Source organism: Talaromyces amestolkiae, assembly GCF_001896365.1.
Source record: "Talaromyces amestolkiae strain CIB chromosome Unknown scaffold1.1, whole genome shotgun sequence".
NCBI classification, from domain to species: Eukaryota; Fungi; Ascomycota; class Eurotiomycetes; order Eurotiales; family Trichocomaceae; genus Talaromyces; species Talaromyces amestolkiae.
In genome coordinates, this window is record NW_024468037.1 from 3,908,006 (window position 1) to 3,930,534 (window position 22,529).

Sequence of the window (22,529 nt, forward strand, 5' to 3'; positions counted from 1 at the left end):
CCATGAATGGAAGAATAAACTCATTGCAATTTTCTATACGTGGACTTAACCGAGTACTCGATACTTTTGTAGATTTCTTGATTTAACCACGTCACCGACGATGATATTCCTCAAGAATGGGGATCCAATGTCTCGAGAACTTGACACAACGACTGTACTGAACTGCTTCCATTTGTCATTTTTTGATCAGAGCTTCGCTTTCAGCTGATGATACCGGCCAGCCCACTTTTCTATTGTGTCCAGCAGCTTATCCATTTCCTGGCGAGTGTTTCCAGCGTGCAAACAAACACGAACTCGTTCTTTCCCAAGAGGTACCGTTGGTGCCATAATCGGTCGAACAATAAGGCCACGCTCTTGACAGTACCGAGCGAGTTCTCGCGGAAGCGTTGTCCGGATCGAGAAGATCGGCGATCGATGATTGTATTCTATTTGGAGCACCGGCGACTCGATTCTGTGGACCATTTCGTCGCAGCGCGATTGGAAGTATGAGATGTTGTTCTGCAAATCTGACTGAAACTGTACAACTAATTAGAGAGTGATCAGTTGCATTGCTTGATACGAATTGCTACCAATTGGGTTTGCCCCTCTGCCATCAGTTCATAGGCGGAGCGAATCGCAATCAGCGAGGGCCTGCTCATTGCCGTGGTATATATCAAGGTGCGAGCATAATTTATCAAGTACTCTTTGGTCAAGAGATCGCATAGAACAATAGCTGAGAAGCAATGTTATTATTAGCCAGCTGCATAGCCTTGACCTTATGGGTTTCACAAGACGTACCACCTTGACTAGCCAGTGACTTTCCAAACGTATGTGTCCTGATAAAAATCTGGTCCTCAACGCCTAGATCCTGAACTATCCCAGCTCCGTTAGGCCCAAAGACTCCTGTCGCGTGTGCTTCGTCGACGATCAGATATGCATTCCTTTCTGGGAAATACTTTTGCACCAATGGGGCGATCTGTTCTAAGGGGGCGGTATCTCCATCCATGCTGTACAACGTTTCGACGGCAATAAAAACGTTGTACGGATGTTGAAGAGAGGTTGAGCCATCACTGATGATTTCTTTTATCACTGTCTCCAGGTCAGAAACAGAATTATGCGCAAACTGTATTTTCGTTTTCGCGCGAGACAATCGCATTCCTTCGTGTACACTAGCATGAATCAACTCGTCATAAATGATTATGTCCCCCGATTGTGGGAGGCACGAAAAAACGCCAACGTTTGCATCAAATCCGGAATTGAACAATAACCCAGTGGGCGCATCGTGGAAAGTGGCAATAAACCTCTCCAATTCCTCTGCATACTCAGAATTACCATCTAATAAACGAGAACCTCCGCTTCCTAGCGAAGGTGAGTTGCTGCTCAAAGGACTGTAAGAAGTATTTAGATTGTGCAGAAATCGTGATTTTAATACTGTCGAGTTTGAAAGTGAAAGGAAATCGTTGGACGAAAAGTCAGCAGCATTAGCTGGCGACACGGTGAGCCTTCGACGTGCCGACCTAGCTTCTCTTTTGTCCAAAGCTTTTTGGAAAGAGTCGAGCAGAGAAACCATTTCCTCTCGACTTGCTCCGGTCAGCAGCTTCCGCCATTATATCGAAGCTTGGAACACGACAATGAGATTCTTGAGTGATAAGCATATGCTGAATTTGACTTTGCCGCACAGAGCACGAAACCGGATCCCTGTCGTCTTGAAATTGCCAGATTAGTCATGACAGTATGGTAAGATCGATACTCGGTCAACCGGGTTGAATTACTACATCGCTTGGGCCAATGACGAAAAAAATGGCAACTACTGCATATTTGTATGGATTACGAAAATTACGATTTCACCGGTGGCCCGCTGTGGCTCAACATTTAGCGTGTCCACAGCTTGCTTCACGAGCATTAAATGTTGGGGTGTAGGCCCCTCAACAATAGATGGCTGGGATCCTCAACACAACGTACGAATACGAACGGAATCTGGAATCCCTGGTCTGCTAATAGATTCAAGATTCGTGCGTAGTATGCAGGACACGAAGATATTCCAGTAATTTTGTGCATTCAACTTCAACCGGACTCTTCAATTTATAACCTCGGCTTTGTCTAATACTTTCGTATCGGTATCATTTTGTTACGTACTGGTATGCTCTTGGTATTTCGCTTGTAATACGTTGATTCATCGTTACACTGTTGTGACCCGTGTCCTTGTATGGCCTACTATGCGGAGTAGATTGTCGAGAACCAAGCAAGCCTCTTTTTCGATTTGGTTGCATCTCTCTTTAACCATATTGTTACGCAACCATCGAGGTTGAGAATTGCCAGTAATGACACCCGTTGGTGCGGCACTCTGGCGTCAACTGCGTGCCCATCAAGTTTATGGCGCGAACACAGATGTTGGCAAGACAATTGTATCTACACTCTTGGTGAAAGCATTATCGGAGAGGAGCAAAGTAGGATTTCTGAAGCCTGTATCAACCGGTCCATTAGATGAGGCAGATGATAGGTAATAGTCAGTCCGATTGACGCGATCTATTTTGTGGCTAAAATCCATCCCTAGGCACGTGAAGCAGTTCACGGCTGGGAACAACAATGTGATGACAAAATGCCTGTACCAGTTTGACGACCCGGTCAGCCCACATCTTGCTGCACAATCCAGCCAGGTAAGTTGTTACTCCTATCCCGGCCCTAATCGCCTATTTGCTCATGGAGATCTGTAGCGGCCTGACGACAATGAGATACTACGCTCTGTACATGATACACTAGCATCCTGGTCCGCAAAAGGGGTTAAAAATGCTCTGATCGAGACTGCCGGAGGTGTACATTCTCCCGGTCCTAATGCGACCAGCCAGGCAGATCTTTATCGCCCTTTGAGACTCCCTATAATTCTTGTCGCTGACTCTCGCTTGGGTGGCATTTCATCTTCAATTTCCGCGTTCGAGTCACTATTTATACGAGGATATGATGTTCATTCTGTTCTTTTGTTTCATGACGACTACTATCAGAATCACGAATACCTTGATGCGTACTTTTCGAAAAAAGACATTCCTCTTCTAGCATTTTCGAAGCCTCCGTTACGTCCCAAGGGAAATGTGACTCTTGATTCTCGAGCCGAGGACCAGGAGGTCATGAGCGACTATTATAAATCAGTGCAGCGAAGTTTTGATTTTGATTCATTATTGAAAAGAATCGAGGAAAAATCAGAGCAGCGGATTGAAGAGTTAGAAAAGATGGCCACACGCGCACATCAAGCTATATGGTACCCTTTTACACAGCACCAAGGAATGGAGCCACAGGATATAACGGTTATTGAATCTGCACATGGTGATTACTTCCAGACACTGAAGACATCACCGGGCGCCGACAAGAAACAAGAAAGTCATCTACTGCAGTCAACATTTGATGGCTCTGCCTCGTGGTGGACGCAGGGCTTAGGCCACGGAAATTCAGAATTGGCTCTGACTGCAGCTCATGCAGCTGGGAAGTATGGACATGTTATGTTTGCTGGGGCTGTTCACAAACCGGCCCTGAGTCTTGCCGAGCTGCTTCTGCAGAACCTGGGAAATCCAAGGTTGCGAAAGGTCTTTTACACTGACAATGGCAGCACGGGAATGGAAGCTGCCATTAAAATGGCTCTTCGAGCATCTTCTTTGCGATATGACTGGAACTCATCGACAGAAGATATCAAAATTCTTGGCTTGAAAGGAAGTTATCATGGAGACACTATTGGCGTGATGGACTGTTCCGAACCCTCAACATATAACAAAAAGGTCGAATGGTACAGAGGAAGAGGACATTGGTTCGATTTTCCAACCATTGGAATGAAGGATGCCCAATGGCATGTGTCGGTTCCAGATATGCTGGTACAGGAACTAGGTGAGGGAGAACATTTCGAGTCATTGAACGACGTTTTCGATCTCGACAAGAGGCTGCAGTCTTCCACTGGACAAAGGTATATGAAATTCATCAAAGAAACCCTCGATAAGTTGGTCAATAAGTATGGTTGTAAATTTGGGGCATTGATTATGGAACCGGTACTTCTGGGAGCGGGTGGTATGCTTTTTGCGTAGGTGATGAAAATATTTTCATGGTTCTAGTCATCGGACCCAACTAACCATTCCTAGCGATCCTCTCTTCCAACGTTGTTTGGCTGATGTTGTGCGATCAACACCCGATTTGTTTGGAGCTAGTCCAGGTTATATGGAAACACACACCAACTGGTCCGGGTTACCAATCATCTTCGACGAAGTATTTACTGGCCTATATCGCCTTGGTCGACGGACATCTGCTTCATTTCTAGGCATCGATGCCGATATATCCGTTCACGCTAAACTCCTTACTGGTGGTTTGCTTCCACTAGCTGTAACACTTGCCAGCAAGGAGGTTTTTGACGCTTTTTTGAGCTGCGAAAAAAGTGATGCTCTCCTTCATGGACACAGTTATACAGCTCACCCCATAGGCTGTCACGTTGCGGAGGCATCGGTGAGGATAATGATGGATATGGAGAACCGAGGTGATTGGACCAGCTTTCAGAAGTCATGGCAATTGACCCCGACAGCAAGTAAAACTACCGGTCATGACGTATGGAGTTTTTGGTCTTTCAATTTGATCCAAGATCTCAGTTGCGCCAAAAATGTAGAAAGTGTCTTTGCAATCGGAAGTGTGTTTAGTATCTCGTTGCACGATGAGACTGGACAAAGAGGTGGGCCTAGAGCCAAAGATCAAAGTGCAAAACGGTCACCATCACTAACTCTTGTTATAGGGTACACTTCAACTGCTGCTAAAGGGTTGCAGCAGAAACTTGCTCGCGGTGAAAGCGACCTCTCACCTTTTAACGTGCACTCAAGAGTTCTTGGTAACGTGCTATATCTTATGGCAAGCATGAAATCTACGCCTCATGACTTGAGTACGATCGAGAATCTACTACGAAATGCTTTATTAGGTGGCAATATGTGACTCTATTGGGAATCTTCCTACTCTAGCTACACGTTGTCTAATGACTGGTGAAGTAGCGCAATGAAGCTCAAGAGAAGATGTTGCTCCGAGGGTTTGAAGAAGTAGAAGAATATGCTTGGCTTAAGATCAAGGATTCCCCGCTTTTCAATTCTCAGATTGCGATCAGATTATACAACTGTTTTATAGATGGCTCCCTCTTTTATGGTATGGCACTTTCAAATGGAGCCCCCTACACCTGGAATCCCACCACATGCACTCTGTATTGGCAGCCCACCCTTGCTTTTCTCTGTGTTTCGTGATTGTTTTCATGCATGTGTAGCTATCACGCTTATAAATTCCCCGGCTCTACTTTATGCGCCGAAAGATTAGAAGCTTACTGGCCTCCGGCCGGAACTGATCCGTTATCTCTTTGGTTCCTATAGTAGTCCCATGATGTGATATGTGTCTCAATGCCGTAAATACGGTTCTCGTATTCAGGTATTTGTTTGATCTGAATATCATTGTGTTCAAAATCAACCAGAACATCTGTTCGTAAGTCGGCCAAGCTACCTATATATCTTCACTTTTAGTCTATTTCAATACTTTGACGGTTGACGGGGATGGTAAGAAATTGCCGGTGCTCTGATGCTTGGGTATAACATGGCTTTTGAGCGGCCTGGATTCTTCTTGATAATAAATTCATTGAATTTACTTCCCTGCTCCATTATAGATACATATCAAACCACGCCACGGCACGCTCAAAAAATGATGAATGGGCTATATACCCGACGTCGATTCGGTTCGATCATTGTGTAGACCATAAATTTCGCGCCGAAACAGAAAGCTACACCTTCGATTCTAGCAAACTGTTTCTCATCCCGCAGATAGATGACCGCTACCTCCTCTCTCAAAGAGAGATCCTTAGGCTTGTTGAATACCCTCATGTTTATCCTAGAGCCTTATTAGTTGATGGTGTCCAACGAATGGTGATATTTGTGGCTCCGCCAACAGCGCAACATGTGCTTGGGTGTTTTGATGCCATGAAAGTTATCAATTACTTGGTATTGTTGGCTAGAAAAAAGCTGTAAGTGTTCATACAATCTTCTTCCGACATTGTATGATGCAACAAGTGATAAAGACTTACAAATTTCCTAGTCTGCAAAAAAAGGTGCACTTACGATTTCTTTGGTGTAAATGATTACTTGCGGGAAGAGTTCTGGCCGATAAAGTTGAGGTTGCAAAATGAAAGCCGGGGAGTAGTCAAGGCTGAATGGTTGAGAAAACCCAATCGAGAGGTGTTCTGCTTTGAATTTACCAATTTGATCTCACAACTGAGACTCCTCTCATTTAGATGACCTCCCCGAAGAAAACGGGTTATCACAGGCTTTAGCCCTAACATCGCGGACCCGAAAAGCTAGCGTATCTTGCATCAACCAGAGCGTTATTACTGCACATGCGCGTTTCCAAGATATTTTTGAGGTATCTAGTTGAAACACATCACACTTCCGTGATTCAGTGTCCTGTTATATATACTTGAGCAAGAAGTTACTAGATACATGTTGAAAATGTGTTGGCCGCTACAAAAGTCACATACAATAATTACCTGGCTACCTAGGTAGCCTAGAGAGCATTGGACTATGACGGGGAGTGACAATTGACGCTGACTGGTGAGACTTTTAGAATTCATATCAAGCATCTACGGAGCATTGAATTCTGCGGGTAGTCTAAGACCCCTAGCTACATTCTAGGGACTCGTCAGTCCAGTGAATAATGCCATAAGCTTCAAACTTTCAACACGCGACTTTAAGATGTATCCCGGTCAGAGACAATCGCTCCGTCCTCGTACCTGTATCCATTCTCTTCCAGATAAGCCCTGAATCGAACATCCTCTGTCTCCAATTCACGCGACATGTCTGGGATGAGGAACCAAGAAATTAACCCACCAACGACACAGAATGCAGACCCAATCAGGAAAACGGCTTGTTGGCCCTTTTCCGTAGACGAGAAGGAATTTTGGATTGAAGTGAAAACCTGTGTGCCAATAGAAGCGCCGGCCTTGCCAACGGCAGCAGCCCAGCCAAGGAAGTGTCCCCGGAGGGGAGTCGGAAACGACTCGGCAGCGCACAGGAAAGTCGCTACACCAGGACCCATTTCACCGAGCGCATTGAAGATTCCATACATCACGACAAAGAGAGGGAACACGGTCTGGATGGGTTGAATTGCGCCTCCTAATATAAATCCCCAGACTGCCCAAAGCATGAATCCAAGCGTCATGGTTTGTTTTCGCCCTATGCGGTCCATGAGCAAGCCTCCGATTAGGCAACCCGGGAGGTAGAAGCAATTGACCACAGTCTATGTCGATTAGTGAAGGCCTGCGATTACGTCTGGATATTGAAAATACTTACGCCGTACCCAATATTCTGTACAGTTGTGTTGTTCGGATTCAACTGCCCAATAATGGTGGATGAAAAGATTCCGAAGGGATATGTGACAAAATCGTAGCAAAACCATGCAAGACCTGAACATATGAGACATTGGCCGGTTTTTCGACTTGATAGTACTCTTGGTAGTAGAATTGACTTACATGTACCTAGCATTGGTCTCCAGTAACGCTTCAATATAAGCCAATAGGGGTATTTCGATCTGATGCTGTGTTTGCGATATTGAGTAGAATCAATCATGCGAAGCCGAAAGAAACAGATCACAACAGGAAGCTAACAATATTGTATCAGTTTTTAGAACCAAGAGATGATTTTTCCGGACCAGAGGCACAAACCACAAAGCCGAGTCCGAAAGATACTCTCCACACACCTGGTGAAGTAGCTTGATGATAGCATGCAAGGACAATCAAAGCTACGACACCTGCAATCACAAAGCCCTGGTCGCCGAGGCTAATCAGTCTCAAATCCGGGACAATGTTCAGTCATAGCACGTACAAGATCAATAGCAAAATCCGTTGTCAATGCGACGAGGAAACCGCGCTTGGTCCTCAGCTCGGACGTTTCATCACTGGCTTCAGTTGCGTTTGTTGCGCACACTGGATATTCGCCGCCGGCACCAAAGCCCGCAACTCCTCGTGCGACGATCATCATCCAAAACATGCTATGACGGCTCGTCAGTGAGGGTCATTTTTTGGAAAATCTCTAAGGCGAATTACCCCAAATCGGATGTACCATGGGCGGCAGTGGCGAGCACAACACCCAATACCAGGAAAGCAGTGGCAGCCACAATACCGGTTCGGCGACCCATACGATCAATCAACACGCCAAAAAACAACATACCAAAAATCTCCCCGATGAGGTACGAATTGGACAGTCGTGACTTGATGGTAGAGGACATGGCAGAACCATACCTAAACAGATTGAGGACGCATTAGCAGGGTGCACGGGTAATAATCATTGTTGGAAGGATGACTGACAGCACCGAGAAAAAAGGTTCCATATAGCCAACTAGTAAAAGATTCGATGTCAGTCATATTTCCTAAGATTTGCCGACATGATTGACAACTAACTGATCTGTGCATTGTAGCCGTCACTGAACAGAGCCAAACCAGCCACGACCACATTCAGCACACTGCTTTTGCGGCGGATTGAAACACCTCCCTCGTCATTATCATTGGAGTATGACTTGACAGTCTCCTCTGCCTGACGTTTGTCATCGCCAACGATATCGGTAGCGTTTAGGTCCATGATGACGACAGGAACTTGTGCTGGTTTGCGTGCCGGGCCAAGCAGTTCGATGGGTTGGCAGACTGAAGACGGAGCTGGACCGCTTCAGAGATATATATACGCTTCTTCTCTCTGTGTATCATCCTTTCTATATGTTGAAAAATGTTGACTTGATGCTGCTCAATGTAGTTAGATTCGGTCGTCTGCCCGGTACCTGATTGTACCTTCCCGATTGGTACATCCACACCATTTCCGATGCGATGCAGATGAAGACGACTGGGATCCAATCCCAGCGGTAACAAGATACATGTGGCCTTCGTGATAATGCACCCTCGGTATGGATGGTTGGCTTGTAGAGTTGGCCGAAGAGCACGGGGTCAACCGTAATATATGATCGGACGACGCTACGGCGCAGTCGGCGGAGGTCGTCTCCGAGGTGGACGGCACGTGGGGCCGTGACTGGCTGGGAGTAACCCTAGCCCGCCGCACTTCGTGCCGGACCCCTTAGGGTTAGGGCCCTATATATAATCGGAGATTCTCTTTCGATATACTTCATCCAGATCGGATCGATCCCATAATAAATGGAGCTGCATTTCACGTGCGCGCAGATTGCCGACACGCGACCACTCTTCAGAACATTTATGCGTGGGACTGGGCGAATACCACCGGACATCGAAACTATTTTGTCGTCCAGTGATCGTTAACCTAGGTTCCATGCGATCTACAACCAGGTACATTGCCTACATTTACTCCACTTGTGCAACACTATTAATCCTTTCTAGGCGAGATATTAGTATTCTGTTCGTGTCTAGTATACCGCTCGGGTGTGCATTGTAGTTCAAAGGACCGCAAGGCAATTCATGCAACGTACAACGCTGCCTCGGGGGAGAACTGCACGACCAGTACTATGAGGACCGAGGGAAGCTTTGGCTTGTCACCCACTTACGCAAAGAGGGCGAATCGTATGATGAGGCACAAGAGCGATATGCTTACGGTTCACTGATGCTGACAATCTACGAAAAGACAGTATAAACCGTATAAACCAAAAAATAAAAGTGTATACCAATGTCGTATTGTACATGCATGTGTCTATGCAAAGTACTACCCACCAGGCGATTCACCAGTCGTCGACTGAATATCAACTTCTAATGGATAGACCGTCAAGGCTAGAAAAAAAAAGAAAAAGAAAAAAGACCGCCTGTGAAGATAGATGTATACGTATGTGATCCGAAAGATCATAGGTCATAAGACTACTCATGAAACAAAATGCTTTATCTAGCACGATGAGGACCCATAAACTGGAATCGCTAGTTTGTATCACTGCGCTCCCAGCTATAAAACAATAACTCTTCCGTCCATCCCAGAAATTTCTCATTCCCCCTCCCTCCAGACGCCCCAAAAAGAGAGAAAAAGAACGAGGGAAGAAAACAGCAGAAGCACATCTTTCTTTAATGCAAACAATTCATTGGGTCGAGAACTGAGAAGATGGACAGCCCACAAGTAGTCGCAAAATCGCTCCTTGGTATTTTTGAAAAGTACGGACAGGGTGACTATATTGGAGAGTCAATCAGTCAGCTTGAGCACTCGCTGCAAGCCGCCCACCAAGCTAAACAAGCTGGTAAGTTTCCCAAGACTATATCATAATGAAGTTATTATTTTACTAACATAATACCTAGGAGCCCATCAGGAACTCATTCTTGCAGCGCTTCTCCACGATATTGGCCAAATTATCCCGCTTGAAAAAACAAAAGAGGTTCGCATGACACTCAGTCAAGGAGATGCCGGAAACGTGGGCCGTATTGGCCATGAGACAATCGGTGCGCAGTACCTACACTCGCTTGGATTCAGTGAAACCGTGTGTCGCCTTGTAAACAGCCATGTGGCGGCTAAGAGGTAAGATCAACTGTCTTCTTAAATTGAACTCATCTGTTTTACCGGGCGGATCCGACGTTAATCAACGATATAGATATCTCACGGCCGTCAATCAATCGTACTACGAGTCATTATCGAGCGCTTCGCAAAAATCTCTAGCATTCCAGGGAGGGCCATTTCGCGGGGAAGAACTAAAAGCATTCGAACAAGATAAGCTGAAGGATGAAATGGTATCCTTGAGACTGTGGGACGATGCGGCTAAAATTGTTGGTATTGAAAATGAGACCCCTCGCGCTCATGATTATCTGGATTTGATGGTGGCACATTTGTCAAGGAACGCTTCGGGAAACTGATTTTGTTTGAACTAAACATCCTACTACATTTAGCTTAATTTGGGTATATTCTAGATAATGCAGAAATTGACAAATCGTCGCTCCATGACCTATTTGACGTGGAGTTGTTTGCAAAGTTCAATCATTCTCACAATGCTTACCATCGCTATGTATTATTCGACTTGAATGAAATCAACTTGATCAACGCATATGACAACAAGTAACGCAGCATATCTCCCGCAAGAAAGAATGACCTTTCAGCGCCAAGGATCACGGATAAGAAGTAAAGTGCGGGGGAACGGTGCGGGGAAACAATCCAGATTATTATTATTTGTCATTTAATCACAAACCACTAAAGCAAGTACCAATTCCATTTTCAAAAGCCCTGCTGCGCTTAGCACACCCTCGGAGTATGGGTTGGAGGAATGTGACAGGCTGATTCTGTATTTATGAATTGATCATCCGATATGGCAGCCTCATCAATCTACGCTACATACCCAAGCCTTAGTGATAGAGTTGTGGTTGTGAGTGGTGGTGCAACGGGAATCGGTGCGTCTTTTGTCGAGGAATTTACAGCGCAGGGAGCGAGGGTCATCTTCCTTGACATTCAAGAACAAGCTTCGGTCAATCTTATCGAGAACCTGAAGTTGCAAACCCCGAAACATACCCCGATTTTCATGCAATGTGATGTGACAGATGTTGAAGGTTCGATAAAACCGGTCGCGGCTCGAATACTGGAACTATTTCCTAACATTGACGGCTTGATCAACAATGCTGCAAATGATGCACGACAACCTACGCTGGACATCACTCTCGATCAGTGGGACCGTGGTGTTGCAGTAAATTTACGACATGTATTTTTCTTGACCCAAGCATTGATGCCAGGGCTCATTAAGTCAGGATCTGGTTCAGTCATCAATATGGGTAGCATCAGTTGGGCTATCCCTAGCACTGGACTTGCTCCGTATGTCGCCAGTAAATCTGCGATAGTCGGATTGACAAAGACTCTCGCCCATGAATTTGGTCCTCGAGGGGTACGTGTTAACAGCATCATGCCGGGCGCTATTGCGACAGCTAGACAACGACACGACATTCTGACTCCAGAATATCAGGCAGTGATATTGGATAGGCAAGCTATCAAGCGGATACTACAGCCAAGTGAAGTTGCTCGACTCGCGCTGTGGTTGGTGGCAGATGATAGTGCGGCCGTGAGCAATCAAAGTATAGTTGTTGATGGTGGATGGATCTAATCTTTATAAGTGGTCCATATGTTTATACCTGGTTAATTACTGCTTGTGACAGAAGATCATTAGAGAAGCATCAAATGCATATTTTGGCCCCTTTCAGTATCGGTTATGGACAGCTTTTCCACCACCACACTACAAAAGATAAATTCTAATTAAGCCCTCGATTGCTGTCAAGATAATTTTAAAATAGTCACCGCTACAGTGGAGTGGTAGCATCTCAACCACTTTAATCTGTTGGTACAAACCAGGTTGTTGCCTACGGTTGCCATCATGCACTAATGATGATTGTACCATGACTTATATGTAAGCAGAAATGTGAAGCGCCTGGTTAATATGTAAGCAATCGCGTTTCTTATAGTTCTCAAATGCCTCCGTCCAGGTTTATTTCTGTTCATCAAAACATTACTAGGGATAGACTAATCTTGAGGCTGATCTTTGGCTACTCCGGAATCATTTCCGCACACCAGAATGTATGAGGAAGCTCGATGAGCGTTGTGCACGCAATGCCCTCCCTTCCTGGACAGTCCTCCCCTTACAGCTATACAATTCACAGAAACATCTCTCTGTAAAAAAAGCTTTTCTTACACGGCTAGTCTTGCAAAAAGTAGTGCCGAAGTCTTGCCTTTATAGTGTGGTAGATGAAGGGCAAATAATTTCAAATAATACACGGCTCTCCTTGTTCCGAAACATATTTACCGGTGGTCACTACCAGTTTGAGACAGCCTGAAAGGAGTGATTTTTACCAAGGTATGCAGATACAAGCGGAATAAAGCTTTTATGATTGTTATCCATGAATTGATGATGTCACTTTACCAGGATATAATAAGTATATCGACGACTCCACAGTGTTGACTTTATGATGCGATTTCCCGCGATGAGATCGGAAGACAGAATACCTTCCAATCATCGAAAACCATCTGGAAGGAAATCGACAGTCCTGAGACCTATAATTTCTATGGAATAATGTCATTTCATCTGTCTGTCGCAGACAGATACCACCTGCTGTGCATGATCTGCTAGTAAAGTGCCACTCCAGTTCGGCTGTGAACGACCTACAAACACCCTAGCGGACTATCGGCGAATCTTTCGGTTGTCGGAATGTCGGACTTTGATGTGACATGAATTTGTTTACTGCCTAATTGTTATCCAAGTTGCGCACACTGAGAATCCCCTCACTTAAGGATCGATAAACGAATCAACGCGTTGGTGTACTGCTTATAGCAACAATTCCGTCCCAGAATATATTCTAGGGTCGTAGGCTTCCTTTTCTCTCTGAAGCATCTGTTTCTCATTTTACGTCATTCAAACTTCACAAATACTAGAAGCGTAATCCAATTTCCATATTTCCATACTTCATCACATACCGCACAACATGGCTGCACGTCTTGTGCTCGTGGCAGGCTTGTGGAGCGCTTCAATATGGACAACTACCATGGCCCAAACCAGTTGTGCTGCGCAGTGGTACGTAGCCATACCCTCATAGAAAGCTATTTCTCTTAAATTGTTCAGGGCACGATGCGGAGGAAGTGGTTTCAGCGGTCCATCCTGTTGCGAAAGCGGATCGTCCTGCGCGTCGCTCAACTCATACTATTATCAATGCACACCAACAACTCAGGTATGTTCTGGGTAGGCTGTAAAGATTCCCTCGCGTCCGGCCATACTGAACAATGAAAGATTTCATCTGGATCGTCAACAGGAACAGGTGGTTCCTCAGGGACCTCTACTATCGTTTCTGGTTCATCATACACAAGTACAACTTCTCTAAGTACAGCAACTGCCACGCAGGTTCCGTATCCGGCTGCAAATTCGAGTGATTGCGGAACCTCATGGGCGTTAGTGGATAATGTTTGTTGTCCATACTATTGCACATCTAACAACGAGTCGGAGACGTGCTCAACATCTTGTTCTGGGGGCTGTAGCTCGCCTGATTCTTCCATGTGTAAATCAGGAACCATGTGTAGGTCTCTTAAACCACCAATATACCAAGTCTATTATGCTAAGTTTAAAACCAGGGGGTGAACAGACGACCGTGGGCTCTAATGAGACTTGGCACTACAGTGTAATATTCGCCACCAAGATCAACCGCTTTGGCATCGAATACTGATAGATCCAACTAGCGTTCCACCCACTTTGGTCTGACGAGTGGAGGCGCCTGCGGGTTTGGGCTCTATGGACTTTGCACAAAAGGGAGTACGACCGCTAGCTGGACTGATCCAATGCTCGGTAATACGTGCGATGCTTTCTGCACGGCCTACCCGCTACTCTGTCAAGATCCGAGCAATGTTACACTGAGAGGCAATTTTGCCGCCCCGAACGGCGATTACTACACACAAGTTGAGTCTCAGTTCAAGCTTTCTAGCATTATACAAATTCTTTTTACTAATAAAAGCACTGGGTAGTTCTGGCCCACCTTGGCAGCAGAGGGAAACCCGGATAACTATCTTTCCTGTGGAGAGTGCTTCGAGTTGATCCGTACCAAACCAGATGGTACTGATTATGCAGTAGGCGAGGTTGGATATACCGATCCAGTATATCTAGAAATTGTGGATAGTTGTCCGTGTGACGCAAATCCCAAGTGGTGTTGTAAGTTTTATAGCAGTATCTCTAAGTTCTGTCACGCCTAACCAACTTATTGTGTAGGCGGATCTGGAGCGGATCACTGTGGTGAAATAGATTTCACTTATGGATGCCCCATACCTAAGGATAGTCATCACATGGATCTATCTGACATTGCAATGGGCCGTTTACAAGGCAATGGAAGCCTAGCGGAGGGTGTGATTCCTATTCGCTATAAGCGCGTTCCTTGTCCCAAGCCTGGAAATGTTTATCTTTGGATAAGGGATGGAGCTGGACCATACTATTTTTCGTTATCGGCGGTGAACACAAATGGTGTTGGTTCCGTTGTCAGCATTGAAGTGCAAGGATCTGGTCAAAGTAGCTGGACAGCTCTCGAGCGCGACCCTAACTACTCAAGCAGCAGGCCACAAGAGAGATATGGGGCATGGGTTGTTCCTCAAGGCTCTGGACCTTTTAACGTCCCTATTGGTGTTCGCATCACATCGCCCGATGGGCAACAAATTGTTAGTACCGATCTCGTTAAATCTTTCACACCTCCAGCTACTGCGCCATCAGGATTTTGGTACGTGGACACTGGTGTACAATTTACATAAAAAACGTGAAGAAAGACTCTGTCACTGACAACATGACCGCGTCGTTATATGGCTCACACCTGAATGTAAGCTACTGTCAAGTGTTTCTCAGTGTGACCTCATTCCTATGGCAATGCTCGCTTTCTGTTAAGATTAGAATGAAAATCCACCAGCAGGGTGATTGACTTCAATCTCTCGCTTTATTCCAATGACGTCTAAGAAGCCCCTTTAAACTATGCCCTTCTCTTCTGCATAATATTTGCATGTGTCCCCAAGGTACTTACAAGCTCCTATAATAATATGTATGACGGTCGTTGCTGTAGCTTCTGGATATATCGCAATCTAATCGCAAGGATTGGTGAAATTTTCCTTCAGGCGAGTCTAGTGTTGGTTCATCGTGCTAGTCTTAACACCGCAACTTCTAAGAACCAAGACATCTTTTCCCTGTAATCACAATTCCAATTCACGAGAAGCTATTTATATCCTCATGTCAATCCCTCTGATGCTAGAGGTTTGAATAGTGTCTTCCCACCTACAGGCATAGTCGCCAGGACTCTGATGACCATCTTGATCTGTTCTTCCGTCTCGACTGCATCCAAAAGATCACATCGGCTCCACATCATTTTGTTGCAACAAACTATGACACAAATCTGTAAAATTGGCCAGATTTCTTTGAGATACGATATAGGAGATGAGCTGAAAAGTAGGAGTAGTAGTGATATTAAGGACTTACGACTTAACCGGTATCGTAACCCCTCTACTGCTAGAGCATCCTTCCTTGCGACAATTACAATATCACTCACTCTACAAATAGAGTCTCTTCCAATCGAATATGCTCTTATTCTGGATTTCTATATTCTAATATGCAACATATAGCGTCATATTAAGTGTTCTATATGATATCAACTAGTTGCTGACAAGAATGAACTCGATATCAACAATCTCTTTCCCCTGCAAATGGCGACATCGTTTATTCCTCGTCGAATTCTCGATATGAAATGCGGGGAAACTGTATTGAATATATACTTGCATTATTCAAGTTATGTTTGGTAGTGTTCCAAATGCGAAGTCTACATCTGCAACGAGTAAAGCTCCAGGGTCGAAATTGGCATCCATTTACGCATTTTGCAAGAAATCATTCAACGAAGCAAACGCCAGMCCTCCCAGCCGATAAGAGGCGTGCTGGTCAATAGTCCTGGTTGATACTTTTCCCTATTTTTGTAACTATGTCATTATAGCCTTTCGATTAAAGAGTCCAACGATTGCTGCTATCACCCTGAAGACTTGCTTGATAGCTATCCGAGCGCCAAGCCCCCATCCCCTTTGTGGAGATTCTATGATCGACCTAGTTATATCATAGGGATATCCGGCTAATATCATTGTATATTCACCTGGCACATGTGACTATTGCCAAAAATTGAAATCCCAAAGGGATCCAATGACGAACGAACACGGTCCTCTTATTACACCTATAGGGGGATTCTAGCACATCAGACAAAAATACAGCGTGCATACATTGCTCCATGAAACTGCTTTTTTATTACGGGTAGATGTTGCGCAATTCACGTTATTAAAGAGGAGGGTAGTGCATACCAGTCTGAACAGGTTTAGGGTTATGCCGTGATTGGCACTATGGGTTTGGTGTGTCACCGTTGCAACAGCTAGCAATTGGCACCAAATCTACGATAACCCCGGTGCCCGAATTAACTTTGAAAATACGGCCGATATAAACGCCTCATAGATCGCTTCAGCCCTTTACACAAACTAAAAATTGAAAGAAAATCTAAAGGTAGACTGTCCATGTATAGTTGAGGTGTAAAAATAGTGTTGAAATTGATTAGAGATGAGGAACTGAATTCAATCTTCTTCCTTTCATCTTTCCGTTTACCTACATCCTCTCTCCTAACGGAAAGGCATTATCTACAAGCATTTAAAGTAGTACGGGTTCAATTACTAGCAAGTATAACGCGAAATACAAATTGTGGGGCCATTCCAGCTGATGACACCGTACTGTCTCCAGTGAGCAGCCCAGTACCTGGACTGCTATCATGTACTCGTTGTAGTGGGTAAACGGAGCTCATGGTGCCAGTAGCGGAGTAAGTAAATGGAGAAGCCGCCTAGCTCACCGTGATGGTAGCGGAGCCGGAACTGCCGTATCCCTCCGTCGACACAATCTGATAAGCGGCGCTGCTAAGTGGGTTGTGGGTCATGCCTTGAGACTGATAGTAGTTGTAGTGGTTTGCCGTTGTAACAGTGCCGGAGGAACGCTTATTCTGGCGGATGGACCAGTTTTGGAGGTAATTATTGCCACGGTCGACCAGGCAGACTTGGTACTCGCTCCCATCGCTATAAAGACTCCCCTTGCTCGTACCTCCAGAGCACGGATTGTAGGTGCCATAGTCCTCAAGAATCTATCCCAGGTCAGATTGCAGTCACATATCATGGTGTTAGTCTGCGGAGAGAACCTACGTAATTCTCGCCCTGGGTCGACCAAGTGTATACAGCAAGGTAGAAGTTGCCCCCACTGTTAACGCTACCAGAGAAGCTAATATTTCTGGGCTCAGCCTGTTGCCAGCCCTTACCTGCAGTAAAATCACCAACATTCTGCCAGTTCACAGAGTATTCGCCGCCAGGCCCATTTGTGTAGGTAGTAGTACCACTAGACCCATCATCCCCTCAACTTTAGGTTAGCCTTAAGCTTCCTAAGTATTCAGAACTTCTGCTGGCATTATACATACAAAATTGGTAGAAATAGCCATTGTTCGTGCCGGATGAGTTGGGGGTATTGCGCTTGGTAAGCGCCGAGGGTGCTGCCACAGGGCCGGCGAGGACGCCAACTGCAAGCGTAGCAGCAACGAACGCAGTGGTGAAAGAGAACATAATGTCTGAATAAAGAATTCCTCAACAAAAAGTTCTGTGAAAAGAATTGTGTTCAAAGAGCGGAAGAGTTATGCTTCAAAGACACAAGAACGTAGCTGCTGAGCTTGCACACTATATCTCTTAGTCTTTGTGATCAACGCTGATTATATAGCCAAACAAACCAACAACCTTGTGTTGAAAATGACATCTCTCCCTACAGAATGATATATTTAGCCGAAATATCTAGATCGGCATTTTTGTTCGCGGATTATCGGGGATTGTGATTTGGTAGATCCAGTAACCCACATCAAATCAAGCAAATTATTTCTGGTGAGGATCGTCCGAACTTACGTGAAACATACAGGTCTTGGCACTGTTAGGGGATTCCTCTCACGCAAATAGCCTGTATCTGGGGAATAGTACTAAGAGTCTTGAAATAAGCAATTAACCGACCCCGCATTATGCTGTATGCATTTTTGAGGGCATATAGCTGAGCTTGATATTATGGGTAAGAATTTGGTTAGCGACACTTTTCGTACTTTGACCGTAATATTTTACGGGGATATGCCAAGCTTTTTAAAATGCAGCCACATATTGCATAAGTGTAGCTTTAAAAACTTTATTCTGAATATATGCTGCATTGCTGGTCATATACGTGTAAAAATATTGCTCTAAGTATTTAGTTAGCTCAGACGCTTCTGCTACTTAGTTTTTTCTTTTTCAATCCCCAGGAGAATCTTAGATGTGTTCCAACTAATCGCTCCGCTGGGTAATGGACACCCCACTCCAGCCAAGTCAATTTCCGCCAAATCTCAAACAACACAAAACCCACAGTATAAAAGTACACAGCATTTAAAAACAGCCCCAACTTTTGCCATGGACCATCTACCAAGTACAAGGACATTATTCTAAGTTCTTGCCGTGTTTCTCCAATAGCCTCTTGATCATTTCCTCATTCCCACTTTCAGCAGCAACATCAACCAACGTCTCACCATCCTCATTCTCAGCCTTCCAATTAGCACCTTTCTCCAACAAAAAGTTTGCTATCCCTTCTCGCCCATATCTCGCTGCAAGGAAGAGCGCAGTGGCTCCTGCGTAATCGTCATACGCGTCTATATCAACACTCTCATGCTCCAGCAAAATCTTGACGATCTTCTCATTACCGTTTTCAGTTGACTTCGTTAGAGCCGTCCAGCCGTAGTCGATATGAGCAGCATTCGGGTTTGCACCTTTATTCAATAGGTCTCTCACCATGTCTGCATCCCCCCATTCCGCGGCCGATAAAAGTGCTGTCTTCCCGTATTCGTGAAGCGTACCTTCGGGGTTAGCGCCGTTATGCAGTAGCAGCTTCGCCACCTCTGAATGCCCGTTTTCCACGGCCATTCCTAGAGGTGAATAAAGCGGGCCTTCTGGACCATCCTTGTCGGCGCCCTTCTCCAGTAGCACTTTCACCACGGCTTCATGCCCGCTCTCCGCGGCTGTGTATAGAGCTGTTCGGTCATCATGGTCCTGTGCCTCCATGTTGGCGCCCTTCTCTATCAAAAACTGCACCACATCAGCATGACCATTTTCAGCAGCTACGATGAGAGCTGTCCGATCGAAGTCTTCTTTAGCCTCGAGATCTATATCGGGTCGCCTGCTGAGCAAAACCTCTAAGGAATGAAGCAGTCCGTGGAACACTGCAAGATGCAATCCTATCACTTCTTGCGGAGTTTCGTTACTCAGGAGCGGAGTCTTTACACTCGGCTCCATGACCTGGATGCATGCTAAAACCTTGGCCTGACTTTCAAGGAAGTTTGCGACTATATCTTCGCCATCAACAGAAGATATTCGCGTATGATGACCCCAGTTTGTTGCAGCATACTCATAGAGCTCATTTGTTTTCAATCTTTCCTTCAAGTCAGATTTGGAACAAGGACCGGTCGCAAAGGTATCGAATGATAGATATGTGACGCAATTCCTCGCGATTTCTTTATGCCCGACAGAATACCAGGTTGGCAGCGTACGCTTTAAATAATCATAAGTTGTGTAATGCACCAAGCGGATCTGGTTGCTGCTCGCATCGACTGTCACCAGTCCAGCACAGACGGAACTGATATAATCCACCCCAGAAAGATTGTCATCATCGAATTCGCTGGAGCCAATTTCAACTGCGACAGCGTGGTCCAATTCTTCCTTAGACAGTGGCCTAGTGGAGAATGTAACCCATGAGAGCGCCCTTTTTGCGAGCGTTTGATCGTTCGAAGTTTGATTGTCGACTCGCTTCAATGCCCTTTCATAAGTCTCGTCTAGTTTTCCTAGTCCAACTGACAGACTAGCCAGTGCAGATGTAATATCTTTGGGAGAGCTTAGCCCTTTGAGAGAGTCAATGTGGAGCCTTGCAAGTAGAAACCTGGATCGGATGTCAGTTTTGCGACCTGCAGGATATCATAATCTACATAGGAAAGAATACATACATCCCCTGCGCAGCGTCAACAATCTTGTTCTTGATCTGCTCCTGCAAACTTGGACGGTCCAAGACTCTTGGATGCAGGCTATTCATCTGGTCACCCAAGAAAATCCGAATGTCCTCATCACTTGCCCGAATTGGCAAATTCGTGGATCCGTTTCTATCAAAGGCTTCCATGATCTCCGGGATTTCCCGTGAAGTTGCAAAGACATTTATGCCGCATTCATCCTGAAGCGTGAATATGTTTGGAAGCAGCGAAGACAAAAGAAAATCTCTTCTGTTTCCGTTAGCCACCGGGCATTCGTCCAATGCGTCAACAAAGACAAATACTCGTGAGTACTGAGAAATGATCGCTCGTAAAACCTTCATCACGTCTGCAAAAGTCGGCCGTTCGTTTCTTCGTCTCTCATGCAGCTCCTCCAATTCGGTAGGGATGAAATGAAGACCTTCCGTTAATTGTTTAAGAATACTGAGTAATAAATCAACAGGTCTCAAAATGTCTTGCTGATCAAATTCGCAGTACAAATAGGCAATTCCAATGGTGTTGTCGGTGTAGTATCTCGTACTGAGCTCCTCCACAACGACAGATGTCAGGATTGTTTTACCAGCGCCAGGTATTCCATGGTAGAAGAGGGCCTTTCCACTTTCACGAAGCCACGATTGAAATTCATCCGACTGCATCAGCCATAGTCCAGTACCTTTGTTGCGTTTTTCGAAATGGTCACTTTGCCGAGTACTATAGTCAGCTTTGGTGATCCAGTCCAGGATTTCCTTTTTGTCTTCGCGAAATTGTTTACGCGATTGATTTTCCTGCAATTCGAGCGACTTTTCGAAAGACGCCGTGATTTTCTGGTTGTCATAGACTTGTGAATTCTCCCGGAATTTCTGTTCAGCATCTTGGATACCAGTTAGAGTCCCTTGCCAGTCGTTAGCCTTGATAATGTCTTTTAAGAAATTCAAAGTTTGGCTTCCGTAACAGGACAGAGCAGTTTTCATCTGATATAAAAGAAGTTCTTGATAGAGATCAATCAAGTCTGCTTCGAGAATGTCGCGTAGTCCGTCCGATGGGCCATCGTTGAGTACATTCTTCTTCTTGAGCAAAATTCCGCTCAGGTTCCAGTACCAGTCCATCCTTCTAATAACATAGGCAGTGCCCGTACGGTTTGATGCAACCTCGGCAACAGGATTCTCTAGAAGCTTCGAAGAGTCAGTTCACGAGATCGACTCAGGCTTTCAACGTCTTACCTACCTTCAGAGCTGTGGTAACTACGGCCCATGGAAGCGCAGCTTGCGGCGAAGACGATATCGCAACACTTATGATGTCCGTCACCGGGCTAATACCTCCCAAAATGGCTCCCATCACTCGCTTCGTATCGGCTTKCTTCTCTGTTTTTTKAAGACCGACTTTGATAACATCTCGCATTTGCGCTCGACGCCTGTCCGGGTTGTCTTGGTCGATTGCATTTTCAACTCCGTCCAACGACAATACAGCCGTGTCGGAGTCAGTATCACCGTCTTTTAGATCGCAGGACAAGAGTTTCTCGTATTCCCGCACCAGCTTGGATTGCTGCCCATCTCGGAGATTGTTATAGGCTTGGTCCCAAAGTCGTTCTGCAAGAGTTGGCTCTTGCTTTTGTGTGAGAGGTTTTGCTGCACCGTTTGGAACGGCTGGGGATGATTCATCATCCGGAGTCGAATCTTGCGGGTTTTTTGGAACTGAAGAGGATTGTTTGCCTTGTATTCCGTTGCTATACCGTGGTGGATCTGAGGCCTCTTCTTCGCTCGATCCACCGCCGCAACCACAAAGCTTCAGGAGGGGCATTTTTGAGCAAAATATCTCGAGATTTTATTCATAGCATTGATGAAATGGAAATTGCGACTACGACAAGAGTATTTATATTCCGACTGCGGGGATGATTGCGTATGTGCGATGACAAATTCTGTCAAGATCATCGCGGACCCTCTGCATCTGACAAGCGTTCGTGTACGTCGCCGCCCGTCCACAATTGATCTGCACAGTGCACATTGCATCGTCGAGAAACATG

At 45.4% G+C, this 22,529-nt stretch overlaps 7 protein-coding genes across 7 annotated transcripts; 3 read left to right on the forward strand and 4 right to left on the reverse strand.

Annotated features, from left to right (window-relative positions):
- Positions 1 to 186: 186 nt before the first annotated feature.
- On the reverse strand, positions 187 to 985 carry BHQ10_001288 (uncharacterized protein; the record flags this gene model as incomplete). Its single annotated transcript, XM_040873307.1, has 3 exons — positions 187 to 516; positions 570 to 712; positions 778 to 985. 3 exons carry the CDS (start codon positions 983 to 985, stop codon positions 187 to 189), a joined length of 681 nt encoding a protein of 226 aa, XP_040729793.1.
- Positions 986 to 2,300: 1,315 nt separating this feature from the next.
- On the forward strand, positions 2,301 to 4,043 carry BHQ10_001289 (uncharacterized protein; the record flags this gene model as incomplete). Its single annotated transcript, XM_040873308.1, has 3 exons — positions 2,301 to 2,479; positions 2,534 to 2,636; positions 2,694 to 4,043. The coding sequence occupies 3 exons, from the start codon at positions 2,301 to 2,303 to the stop codon at positions 4,041 to 4,043; spliced, it is 1,632 nt and encodes a 543-aa protein (XP_040729794.1).
- A 2,668-nt stretch (positions 4,044 to 6,711) lies between these two features.
- Positions 6,712 to 8,597, reverse strand: BHQ10_001290 (uncharacterized protein; the record flags this gene model as incomplete). The annotated part of the gene is made up of 8 exons (XM_040873310.1): positions 6,712 to 7,260; positions 7,314 to 7,426; positions 7,493 to 7,622; positions 7,685 to 7,786; positions 7,845 to 8,010; positions 8,066 to 8,260; positions 8,327 to 8,357; positions 8,420 to 8,597. 8 exons carry the CDS (start codon positions 8,595 to 8,597, stop codon positions 6,712 to 6,714), a joined length of 1,464 nt encoding a protein of 487 aa, XP_040729795.1.
- A 1,464-nt stretch (positions 8,598 to 10,061) lies between these two features.
- BHQ10_001291 (uncharacterized protein) lies at positions 10,062 to 10,801 on the forward strand (the record flags this gene model as incomplete). The annotated part of the gene is made up of 3 exons (XM_040873311.1): positions 10,062 to 10,194; positions 10,253 to 10,469; positions 10,543 to 10,801. 3 exons carry the CDS (start codon positions 10,062 to 10,064, stop codon positions 10,799 to 10,801), a joined length of 609 nt encoding a protein of 202 aa, XP_040729796.1.
- Positions 10,802 to 11,247: 446 nt separating this feature from the next.
- On the forward strand, positions 11,248 to 12,030 carry BHQ10_001292 (uncharacterized protein; the record flags this gene model as incomplete). The annotated part of the gene is made up of 1 exon (XM_040873312.1): positions 11,248 to 12,030. One exon carries the CDS (start codon positions 11,248 to 11,250, stop codon positions 12,028 to 12,030), a length of 783 nt encoding a protein of 260 aa, XP_040729797.1.
- Positions 12,031 to 17,293: 5,263 nt separating this feature from the next.
- Positions 17,294 to 18,056, reverse strand: BHQ10_001293 (uncharacterized protein; the record flags this gene model as incomplete). Its single annotated transcript, XM_040873313.1, has 3 exons — positions 17,294 to 17,587; positions 17,646 to 17,851; positions 17,915 to 18,056. 3 exons carry the CDS (start codon positions 18,054 to 18,056, stop codon positions 17,294 to 17,296), a joined length of 642 nt encoding a protein of 213 aa, XP_040729798.1.
- An 882-nt stretch (positions 18,057 to 18,938) lies between these two features.
- Positions 18,939 to 22,306, reverse strand: BHQ10_001294 (uncharacterized protein; the record flags this gene model as incomplete). The annotated part of the gene is made up of 3 exons (XM_040873314.1): positions 18,939 to 20,427; positions 20,492 to 21,681; positions 21,734 to 22,306. The coding sequence occupies 3 exons, from the start codon at positions 22,304 to 22,306 to the stop codon at positions 18,939 to 18,941; spliced, it is 3,252 nt and encodes a 1,083-aa protein (XP_040729799.1).
- Between the last annotated feature and the right edge of the window lie 223 nt (positions 22,307 to 22,529).